The sequence below is a fragment of the Pongo pygmaeus genome, chromosome 4 (assembly GCF_028885625.2).
Source record: "Pongo pygmaeus isolate AG05252 chromosome 4, NHGRI_mPonPyg2-v2.0_pri, whole genome shotgun sequence".
Classification (NCBI taxonomy): Eukaryota; Metazoa; Chordata; class Mammalia; order Primates; family Hominidae; genus Pongo; species Pongo pygmaeus.
Window position 1 is genome coordinate 121,620 of NC_072377.2, and position 12,333 is coordinate 133,952.

The 12,333-nt window shown below is 46.8% G+C and overlaps 1 protein-coding gene across 2 annotated transcripts in view; it reads left to right on the forward strand.

The window, feature by feature from the left end:
- Positions 1-12,333, forward strand: part of PLEKHG4B (pleckstrin homology and RhoGEF domain containing G4B) — a 104,317-nt gene that overhangs the window by 43,066 nt on the left and 48,918 nt on the right. For both annotated transcript variants that reach the window (XM_063664609.1, XM_054489160.2), the window contains exon 3: positions 9,541-10,771. In XM_063664609.1, coding sequence (XP_063520679.1) covers positions 9,757-10,771 — 1,015 coding nt within the window. In that variant the 5' untranslated portion in view covers positions 9,541-9,756. The remainder of the gene's footprint in view (positions 1-9,540; positions 10,772-12,333) is intronic.

Below are 12,333 nucleotides of genomic sequence, written 5' to 3' on the forward strand. Positions count from 1 at the left end.
AAGGAAATGGTAATAACTAATATTAAGCCAAAAAAGGAGTGTAAATTGGTTTCATACCACAGTAGAGGGAAGCTCATCCATTAACGCCCCCTCATGCCCTGGGAGGTCACCTGTCCCATTGCCCAGAATGAAGCTGAACTTTTAGGAATATTGACATTCCTGGCGTGATATGTGTTTGTTATGATTGAAACCTGTAAATTGTCTCAGGAATTTCAGGCTCCTGGACAGCTTTGTGAAAGCTCATTATAAAGAAGGACTCTATGCTTATTTTTAGCAGCTGAGCTGCAGCACTTAAACAGTGAAGTCAAGTGCCCTCATTTTAAATAAGAAAACTCTGGTTCTGACACTCTCCTTGACACTGTGTTGAAACAACTTGAGTACACCACTTAGAGAAGACATCAAAATAAGAGAAAGATTTACCCTGTGTGATCTGCAGCTTTCTCAGGACTGGAACTATTCAGAACATGACTACAAGATTTATAGCATCTGGTCTAATTTGGTAGCAATCCCAGGGTAGCCAAAAGATTTACAATCTAAACCTTGGCTAGTTTGGCCAAGGAGAATCACAGAATTGTGAATTGTGTTGAGGCAAAGAAGAATGGTGTTCTTTCTCTATTTGTTTCCTTTTCAAAGCCTTGATGTACATTCCACTTGGAATAGTCTTGTCATAGTTCAGCTGTTTGTGTTATGTACATTATTATGAAATCACAGCTGATGCCCCACCCCTCTGCAAGTTCCCCTTGAAAAAGCTTCCTTTTTTTTTTTTTTTTTTTTACTTTAAATTCTAGGGTACATGTGCACAACGTGCAGGTTTGTTACATAGGTACACATGTGCCATGTTAGTTTGCTGCACCCATCAACTCATCATTTACATTAAGTATTTCTCCTAATGCTATCCCTCCCCCAGCCCTCCAGCCCCCTACAGGCCCTGGTGTATGATGTTCTCTGCCCTGTGTCCAAGTGTTCTCATTGTTCAATTCCCACCTATGACTGAGAACGTGCGGTGTTTGGTTTTCTGTCTTTGTGATAGTTTGCTGAGAATGATGGTTTCCAGCTTCATCCATATCCCTGCAAAGGACATGAACTCATGCTTTTTTTATGGCTGCATAGTATTCCATGGTGTATATGTGCCACATTTTCTTAATCCAGTCTATCATTGACGGACATTTGGGTTGGTTCCAAGTATTTGCTGTTGTGAATAATGCTGCAGTAAACATATGTGTGCATGTGTCTTTATAGCAGGATGATTTATAATCCTTTGGGTATATACCCAGTAATGGGATCGCTGGGTCAAATGGTATTTATAGTTCTAGATCCTTGAGGAATTGCCACACTGTCTTCCACAATGGTTGAACTAATTTACACTCCCACCAACAGTGTAAAAGTGTTCCTATTTCTCCACATCCTCTCCAGCACCTGTTGTTTCCTGACTTTTTAATGATCGCCATTCTAACTGGTGTGAGATGGTATCTCATTGTGGTTTTGATTTGCATGTCTCTGATGACCAGTGATGATGAGCATTGTTTCATGTGTCTGTTGGCTGCATAAATGGAAGAAGCTTCTTCTGATCATCTCAATTGATGCAGAAAAAAGCATTTGACAAAATTAACACTCTTTCATGATAAAAACAAAATACCCTAGGAATAAAAGGAAACTATCTCAACATAATAAAAGCCATATATGTAAAACCCACAACAAATATTGTCCTCAGTGGTGGGAGACTGAAAGCTTTTCCTCTGATATCAGGAACAAGACAAGGATACGCACTTTCACCACTTCTGTTCAACATGGTATTTGAAGTTCTTCCTAGAGGAGTTACGCAAGGAAAAAAAAAAGTGAAAGGCATCCAAACTGGAAATTAAGAAGCAAAATTATCCGTTTGTAGATGACATGATCTTATTTGTGGAAAACCCTAAAGATTTTATAAAAACTTTAGCTATTAGTCCTTTGTTGGATGTATAGATTGCAAAGATTTTCTCCCACTCTGTGGGTCATCCGTTTGCTGATTATTTCTTTTGTTGTGCAGAAGCTTTTTACTTTAATAAAGTCCCATCTATTTATCTTTGTTTTTGTTGCATTTGCTTTTGAGTTCTTGGTCATGAAGTTTTTGCCTAAGCCAATGTCTAGAAGGGTTTTTTCTGATATTATTTTGTAGAATGTTTATGGTTTCTGGTCTTAGGTTTAAGTCTCTTTAATCCATCTTGAGTTGATTTTTGTATAAGGTGAGAGATGAGGATCCAGTTTTATTCTTCTACATGTGGCTAGCCAATTATCCCAGCACCATCTGTTGAATAGGGTGTCCTTTCCCCACTTTATGTTTTTGTTTGCTTTGAGGAAGATCAGTTGGCTGTAAATATTTGGGTTTATTTCTGGGTTCTCTATTCTGTTCCATTGGTTTATACACCTATTTTTATACCAGCACCATGCTGTTTTGGTGACTCTGGGCTTACAGTATAGTTTGAAGTCGGGTGATGTGATGCCTCCAGATTTGTTCTTTTTGCTTAGTCTTGCTTTGGCTGTGTGGGGTCTTTTTTGATTCCATATGAATGTAGGATTGTTTTTTCTACTTCTGTCAGTAATGATGGTGGTATTTTGATGGGAATTGCATTGAATTTGTAAATTGCTTTTGGCAGTTTGGTCATTTCACAGTATTGATTCTACCCATTCGTGAACATGGGATGTGTTTCCATTTGTTTGTGTCATCTATGATTTCTTTCAGCGGTGTTTTCTAGTTTTCCTTGTAGAGGTCTTTCACCTCCTTGGTTAGGTATATTCCTAATTATTTTAATTTTTGCAGCTATTATAAAAGGGATTGAGTTCTTAATTCGATTCACAGCTTTGTCATTGTTAGTGTGTAGTAGAGCTACTGATTTGTGTACATTAATTTTGTATCCTGAAACTTTGCTGAATTCATTTGCCAGTTCATGGAGCTTTTTGGAGGAATCTTTAGAGTTTTCTAGGTATATGACCATATCATCAACCAAAAATGACAGTTTGACTTCCTCTGTACTGATTTGGATGCCCTTTATTTTTTTCTCTTGTCTGACTAATATCCAGAATCTACAAGAAACTCAAACAAATCAGCAAGAAAAAAAAAACAATCCCATCAAAAAGTGGGCTAAGGACATGAATATATAGTTCTCAAAAGAAGATATACAGATGACCAACAAATATATGAAAAATGTTCAACATCACTAATTATCAGGGAAATGCACATCAGAACCACAATGTGATACCACCTTACTCATGCAGGAATGGCCATAATGAAAAAATAAAAAAATAATAGACGTTGGCATGGACGTGGTAAAGAGGGAACACTTTTACAGTTGGTGGGAATGTAAACTAATACAACCACCATGGAAAACAGTGTGGAGATTCCTTAAAGAACTAAAAGTAGATCTACCATTTAATCTGGCAAATCCCACTCTTGGGTATCTACCCAGAGGAAAAGAAGTCATACAAAAAAGACACTTGCACACACATGTTTATAGCAGCACAATTTGCAACTGCAAAAATATGAACCCAGCTCAAATGCCCACCAATCAACGAGTGGATGAAGAAAATGTGATATAGATGTATATATATATATATGATGGAATATATATATATATGATGGAATATATATATATGAGATGGACTATATATGATGGAATATATGTATGATGGAATATATATATATATGATGGAATATATGTATATATGATGGAATATATATATATGATGGAATATATATATATGATGGAATATATATATATGATGGAATATATATATGTATATGATGGAATATATGTATGATGGAATATATATATGATGGAATATATATATGATGGAATATGTGTATGATGGAATATATATACATGACATGGAATATATATATGATGGAATATATATATATGATGGAATATGTGTATGATGAAATATATATATGAGATGGAATATATGTATGATGGAATATATATATGATGGAATATATATATATGATGGAATATATATATATGATGGAATATATGTATGATGGAATATATGTATGATGGAATATATATATGTATGATGGAATATATGTATGATGGAATATATATATATATATATATGATGGAATACTACACAGCCATAAAAAGGAACAAAATAATGGCATTTGCAGCAACCTGGATGGAAGTAGAGACCATTATTTTAAGTGAAATAACCAAGAATGGAAAACCAGACATTGTATGTTCTCAGTCATAAGTGGCAGCTAAGCTATGAGAATGCAAAGGCATAAGAATAATACAATAGACTTTGGGGATTCATGGGAAAGGGTGGGAGGCGGGTGAGCGATAAAAGACTACACATTGGGCGCACTCTCCACTGTGATGGGTGCACCAAAATCTCAGAAATCACCACTAAAGAACTTATTCATGTAACTAAACACCACCTGTTCTCCAAAACACCTATTGAAATAAAAAAAAATGAAGGCCAGGCATGGTGGATCATGCCTGTGATCCCAGCATTTTGGGAGGCTGAGGCAGGTGGATTACTTGAGGTCAGGAGTTCAAGACCAGCCTAGCCAACATGGTGAAACCTCCGCTCTACTAAAAATACAAAAATTAGCCAGGTATGGTGGCGTGTGCCTGTAGTCCGAGCTACTCGGGTGGCTGAGGCACGAGAATCACTCGAACCTGGAAGGCAGAGGTTGCAGTCAGCTGAGATCGTGCCACTGCACTCCAGCCTGGACAACAGAGTGAGACTCTGTCTCAAAAAAAACAAAAAGAAAAGAAAAGTAAAACCTGTTAGAAATAATAATTCTTCAAAGTTGGAGGATACAAAATCAACACACAAAAATCAGTTGTGTTTCTATACACTAACAATGAGCAATCCAAAGATTAAGAAAACAATTTCTGGCTGGGCACGGTGGCTCACGCCTGTCATCCCAGCACTTTGGGAGGCCAAGGCAGGCGGATCACCAGGTCAGGAGATCGAGACCATCCTGGCTAACATGGTGAAACCCCATCTCTACTAAAAATACAAAAACTTAGCTGGGGGCGGGCGCCTGTATTCCCAGCTACTGGGAGGCTGAGGCAGGAGAATGGCATGAACCCAGGAGGTGGAGCTTGCAGTGAGCCGAGATCACACCACTGCACTCCAGCCTGGGCGACAGAGCGAGACTCCATCTCAAAAAAAAAAAAAAAAACAGTTTGATTTATAATAGTATTAAAAAGAATGAAATACCTAGGAATAAATTTAACTAAAAAGGTAAAAGACTTGTTCACTGAAAATACAAAACATTGCTGAAAGAAATTAAAGAAGATGTAAATAATTGTAAACACATCTCATGTTCATGGATTGGAAGACTTAATATTGTAAAATGCGCCAGGTGTGGTGGCTCACGCCTGCAATCCCAGTACTTTGGGAGGCCGAGGTGGCGGATCACGAGGTCAGCAGATCGAGACCATCCTGGCTAACACAGTGAAACCCTGTCTCTACTGAAAATCCAAAAAAATTAGCCTGGCGTGGTGGCAGGTGCCTGTAGGCCCAGCTACTGGGGAGGCTGAGGCAGGAGAATGGCATGAACCCTGGAGGCAGAGCTTGCAGTGAGCCAAGATTATGTAACTGCACTCCAGCCTGGGCAACAAAGCGAGACTCCATCTAAAAAAAATATATATATACATATATATACACGTATATATATATACGTGTATATATATATGTATATATGTATATATGTATATATGTATATATGTGTATATATATGTATATATGTATATATATATGTATATATGTGTATATATATGTGTATATATATGTATATATGTGTATATATATATGTATATATGTATATATATATACATAAATGTCAGTACTACCCAAAAGTGATCTACAGATTCAGTGCAGTCCTATTAAAGTCTCAATGGTGTTTTTTGCAGAAATAGAAAAGCCCATCTTAAAACTCATGTGGAATCTCAGGAGACCCCCAAATAGCCAAAACAATCTTGAAGAAGAGCTAAAAAGTTGGAGGACTCACACTTCCTGATTTTAAAACTTAGTACAAAGCTACAGTAATCAAAGCAGTGTGACACTGGCATAAAAACAGACACATAGACCAGTGGAGTAGAATAGAGAGCCCAGTAATAAACCCTCACGTATATGGCTAAGTGATGTTCTACAGGGGTGCCAAGACTATTTGCTGGGGAAAAGACAGTCTTTTCAATCAATGGTGCTTAGAAAACTGGATATCCACATGCAAAAGAATGAAGTAGGACCCTTACCTAAACCCCATTTACAAAAACTCACTCAAAATGGATCAAAGACCTAAATGTCAGAACTAAAATTATAAAACTCTTAGAATAAAACATAGAGGAAAAGCTTCATGACTTCTGATTTGGCAAAGATTTTTTTAGATATGACACCAAAAGGACAACCATCAAAAGTAAAAAATAGGCTTCATCCAATGTTTAAAAAGGGTACTGTTGCATAAAAAGGGCCTTATTGATACAGTATAAAAGCAGCCCTCAGAATGAGGGAAATATTTGCACATTGTGTATCTGATAAGGGATCAATATCCAGAATGAATGAAGAACTCCAAAGGCTCAACAACAAAAATAACGCAAATCAAAAATGGATAGAAGACTGAACAGGTATTTCTCCAAAGAAAATATACAACTGTCCAATAAGCACATGAAGAGATGCTCAACATCATTAATCAGGAGGGAAACACAAATCAAAACCTCAATTAGATACCACCTCGTACCCATTGTGATAGCTACTATTAAAGGAAAAACACCACTGGGAAACAAGTGCTTGCAATGATGTGGAGAAATTGGGGTCCTCGTGCGTGGTTGGTGATGACATAAAATGGTGCAGCTGCTGTGGAAACAGTTCTTCAAAAGAGTGAACACAGAATCACCCTATGATCCAGCAGTTCCAGTTCTGGGCACCTACCCAAAAGAATCGAAATCAGGGATTTAAATAGATATTTGTACACCTGTGTTGATAGCAGCATTATTCACAGCAGACAAAAGGTGGAAACAACCCCAGTGTTCGTGGATGGATGAACAAAATGTAGTCTATACACATAATGGAATATTATGCAACCCTGTGGTTGGATGAATGGATAAGAAAATGTAGTATGTACACACAATGGAATATTATGCAACCCTCAGAAGGAGTGCAGTTCCAATACGTGCCACATGCAGCATGGATAGACCTTGAGGATACTGTGCCAATGGATAGGAGCCAGTACTGGAAGGACAAATGTTGGATGATTCTACTTGTATGAAGTAGTCAAATTCATCAAGACAGGAAGTGGAATGGTGGGTAATGGGCTCAGGGGCAGGGGAATGGTGAGCTGGTGTTTAATGGGTTCACCATTTCAGTTTGGGAAGATGGAAGGTTCTGGAGATGGATGGTGGTGATGGTTACATAACCGTGTGAATGTACTTAATGCCACTGAAGTGTACCCTGTAAACATGGTTATGCTGGTGAACTTCACATTATATCTGTTTACACACACACACACACACACACACACCCTCTTCCCCACAGTCTCTGACTTCCCTCCTGCTCTGGGCTGTGCCACTGCCTTAACCTGGACCAGTTCCCTTCTACAGCGAAGAAACCCTATGCATATTGGAAATAGGGTTTGGAAATAGGTTTTGTCTCATCAAATATTTGATATGTAGAGACCTGTAGACCCCTGTGGGAGGGCAAAAGGCATGAAAGTCTCCAACACCCTCCCATTTATGTTTTCTGCAAAAAGTCTGGTGGTGCGATTACAAGGACAAGTCACAACGATTTTTTCAACAGTCACTTGTGCATTTTACGTCAAATCACCACTTCACAGGAACATGCCCTGGGCACCAATATGGCTGTGCTGGGCAATAGGATCGGGGACGGACTCTGGGGGCCAGGCTTGAGGAGGCCCTTATGGACCGGCAGTTACCTATCTCTATCTACCTGTGGAGGGGATGGAGGTGGCCCCACCAGGCAATCCAGCCCAGGACACAGCTCCTCAGGCCGCCTCGCAGCGTCTGGGGAGGGTGTCAAGGAGCTGCTGCTTGAATGGCTTGCTCACCAGTGTGAGGAACACGCGCAGACGTTTCTGAAAACTGGGTGGGCCAATGTCTGCATGGGCTGTGGGTCTGGAGTGGAGCAGCTCCAGGGCCCCCTGACATCAGACGATTGAATGACCACTTGGATTTGCCAGTGACCCACAGAAGACCCTGGGACCCCCCACCCCCCACTGGCAGCTAATTTCTTCCCTCTGAAATAGATGAATATTTTCTAGTTTTCTGCATTACATTACTTTTATCTATTCAGATTATTTTCTGAAATGAGGGTGTAACTTTACATTCTTTAAGTCAAATTTGCCGTATCAATGATAGTTCCGTTTTATGCCTCCTGTTCAGTATATCCTCCCCTTGCGTGAAGTTCGAGCTTAAATTCTGATAAAAGTTGAGGAACTTGTTTTCACTTCCCTCAGCCACCTAGGATGCTCATACTCGATTTTACATTCCAGGAGTTCAAGCCCAGTAAGATGAAAATGGTTAGAAAAAGGCTTTTGAGAATAACCTTTCACCATCTGCATATGTGTCTCTTTCAGTGGCAAATGCACTTGTAAGTTTTTAGCGCATTTTTATTGCCATTCTGGAAAGCTGGGGTTGTGACTTCCATCTGAGTCCCTGAGGCCAGCATAGTAAAGCTGAGCTGAGAATGGGCCTGGTGCTTGAGAAAAGGCACCAACACCTAAGGCATGTTTGTTACCAGTGCAAAACATGATTGGTGGGTGAGTTGAACTTGAACTTGGTGTAAGATTCTGCAGAAGCAACTGAAACCCAGGCGGGGCTCTAGGCCCCAAGATGTTTACTGTATTTTAGTTTGTCAGAGCAACATTTGGGGAAAATAAACACTCAACAGTTAAGCGATCTGTGTGCAGTTTCTGATAGCACAGGAAATGCTAATGAAATCACATTGGGTGACAATAGTTAAAGTACACAGTTGTAAATGGAGTGGGATCTCAACTATTTAAAGGGAACAGAAAATACTGAAGTGAAATTCACCAGCATCCTGGCACCTGCACCCCTCGCTGAGGAGGCCGAGGTAGCGCCTGCAGCAGCCGGGAGCCGCGGGGAACACCGGGAGTGCAGAGGAGGGAGCCCCCCATAGGGTGGCCCTGACCAGGGCTGGCAGGGGCAAGTGTGGACGCCCGGCCCCTTGCCCAGGCTGGGACCACTCTGAGGGACAACTCACCCTTTGGAGCGCCTGGTGGGCTGTGGCTGTGGCCCTCGAGCGGCCTCCTCTCCCGTGTCCTGCCCACCTACCCCCAGCCTCCAGGAAGAGCTATACAATTGCTTTTTTAACTGACCTCTGAACCAAAGAGAAGCCCATGTTTTCTAGTTCTAATGACCTGCTTTCTGTTCCAAGGGACAGGACACCCCAGCCCCAGTGGGACCCCTTCCTTGTGGGAGCTCAGTCACTGACCTTCCCCTGAGGGGTGGAGACCCAGGGCATGGAGGGGCCCAGGCCATGGCCGTGCCCACCACTAACCTCCTTCCTCTCTTGTCTCAGGCTAGGTACAGGGGTCTGGTCTTCCTGCACCCAGGCTGGCCGCTGTGCGCCCATGAGAAGGTGGTGGTGCAGCTGGCGTCCCTGCACGGAGTCAGGCTCCAGCCCGGGGACTTCTATCTCCAGGTCACATCGTCGGGGAAGCAGTCAGCTAGACTGGTCTTGAAATGCCTGTCCCGGCTGGGAAGGGGCACAGAGGAAGTCACCGTCCCTGAGGCCATGTATGGCTGTGTCTTCACGGGGGCGTTCCTGGAGTGGGTGAACCGGGAGCGGCGCCACGTCCCCCTGAAAACCTGCTTGCTGACCTCAGGCTTGGCCGTCCACCGAGCCCCGTGGAGCGACGTCACTGACCCTGTCTTTGTCCCCAGCCCTGGAGCCATCCTGCAGAGCTGCTCCAGCTGCACAGGTCCTGAGCGGCTGCCCAGCAGCCCCTCAGAGGCCCCGGTCCCCACCCAAGCCATGGCAGGCCCCCATTTCCAGGGAAGCACCTCTTGCCCCGACACCCTGACCCCACCCTGCCGCCAAGGGCGTACGGGCAGCGACCAGCTCAGGCACCTTCCTTACCCAGGAAGAGCCGAGCTGGGAAGCCCCAGGACCCTGTTTGGAAGCTCAGACAGGGACTTTGAAAAGGTCAGCCCCTCAGAGCAGGGCCCACGGATGCCGCCTGAGAACTGCGGGGGGTCGGGGGACAGGCCGGACCCCATGGACCAGGAGGACGGCCCCAAGGCCCTCACCTTCCACACAGACCTGGGCATCCCGAGCAGCAGGAGGCGGCCGCCGGGGGACCCCACTTGTGTGCAGCCTAGACGCTGGTTCAGGGAGTCGTACATGGAGGCCTTGCGGAACCCCATGCCCCTGGGCAGCTCTGAGGAGGCCCTCAGGGACCCGGCCTGCAGCTCCCTGGCTGAAGCCAGCAGGGACCTGGGGACTGGGGCAGCAGCCAGTGGGACCCAGGAGGAAACCTCCGGCCCCCGGGCAGACCCCCAACAGACCCCAAGTCTAGAGAAGGAGAGGCACACGCCCAGCCGGACAGGTCTAGGAGCTGCAGGGCAGACCCTTCCCAGGAGATCTCGGTCCCGGGAAAGGGCACCCAGAAGCTCCAGAGGGGCCCAGGCTGCAGCCTGCCACACCTCCCACCACTCAGCAGGCTCCAGGCCTGGGGGCCACCTAGGAGGACAAGCTGTGGGGACCCCAAACTGTGTCCCAGTAGAGGGTCCTGGCTGCACCAAAGAAGGTAAATGCTCCCCACCCCCTCCCCTGCAGACCCCCACAACCTCCCCTGCATACCCCACAACCTCCCAACCTCTCCTGCACACACCCCCACCCCCTTCCCTGCACACCCCACCCACTTCCCTACACACCCCCATCCCCTCCCCTGCACACCCCACCCCCTCCCTACACACCCCACCCCCTCCCTACACACCCCACCCCCTCCCTACACACCCCACCCCCTCCCTACACACCCCACCCCCTCCCTACACACCCCACCCTCTCCCTACACACCCCCACCCCCTCCCCCACACACCCCACCCCCTCCCCCGCACACCCCACCCCTCCCCCGCACACCCCCACCCCCTCCCCGCACACCCCCACCCCCTCCCCGCACACCCCCACCCCCTCCCCGCACACCCCCACCCCCTCCCCCGCACACCCCCACCCCCTCCCCGCACACCCCCACCCCCTCCCCCGCACACCCCACCCCTCCCCCGCACACCCCCACCCCCTCCCCGCACACCCCCACCCCCTCCCCCGCACACCCCACCCCCTCCCTCGCACACCCCACCCCCTCCCTCGCACACCCCCACCCCCTCCCTCGCACACCCCCACCCCCTCCCTCGCACACCCCCACCCCCTCCCTCGCACACCCCCACCCCCTCCCTCGCACACCCCCACCCCTCCCCCGCACACCCCACCCCTCCCCCGCACACCCCACAACCTCCCCCGCACACCCCCACCCCGTCCCCCGCACACCCCACCCCCTCCCCGCACACCCCACAACCTCCCCCTGCACACCCCACCCCTCCCTACACACCCCCACCCCCTCCCTACACACCCCCACCCCCTCCCCCGCACACCCCACCCCCTCCCCCGCACACCCCACAACCTCCCCCGCACACCCCACCCCTCCCCCGCACACCCCACAACCTCCCCCGCACACCCCACAACCTCCCCCGCACACCCCCACCCCGTCCCCCGCACACCCCCACCCCCTCCCCGCACACCCCCACCCCCTCCCCCGCACACCCCACCCCTCCCCCGCACACCCCACCCCCTCCCCGCACACCCCACCCCCTCCCCCTGCACGCCCCACCCCCTCCCCCTGCACGCCCCACCCCCTCCCTGCACGCCCCACAACCTCCCCCTGCACTGGCCCCTCCCACCCTGTCACAGTTTTGTTTGGTCACTTGATCCACAAGAAGCCTGTCTCCATGTTCATATTGGCGCTCACGTTCTGGAGACCATAAGTCCAACATCAAGCTGTGGGCAGAGTGTGTCCCCCTCTGAGGACCAGGGGCACCCACCCCGCCTCTTCCAGCTTCTGGGGCTCCAGGTGTCCTGGGCTGTGGCTGCAGCCCTCTGACCGTCCTCCGTGGCCTCCTCCCCAGTGCTTCTCTGAATCTCCCTCTCCTTGCTCTTGGGCACCCATCGCTGGATTCGGGGCCCCTCTAAACCCAGGACGGCCTCACATGCAGATCCGTAGACTCAGTTTCCAACTGGAGGCCACATTCACAGTTTCCAAGGGCTAGGAGAGAAAATGTGATGATTTAAAAGACTAAGTTTGCAGGACATAAAGTA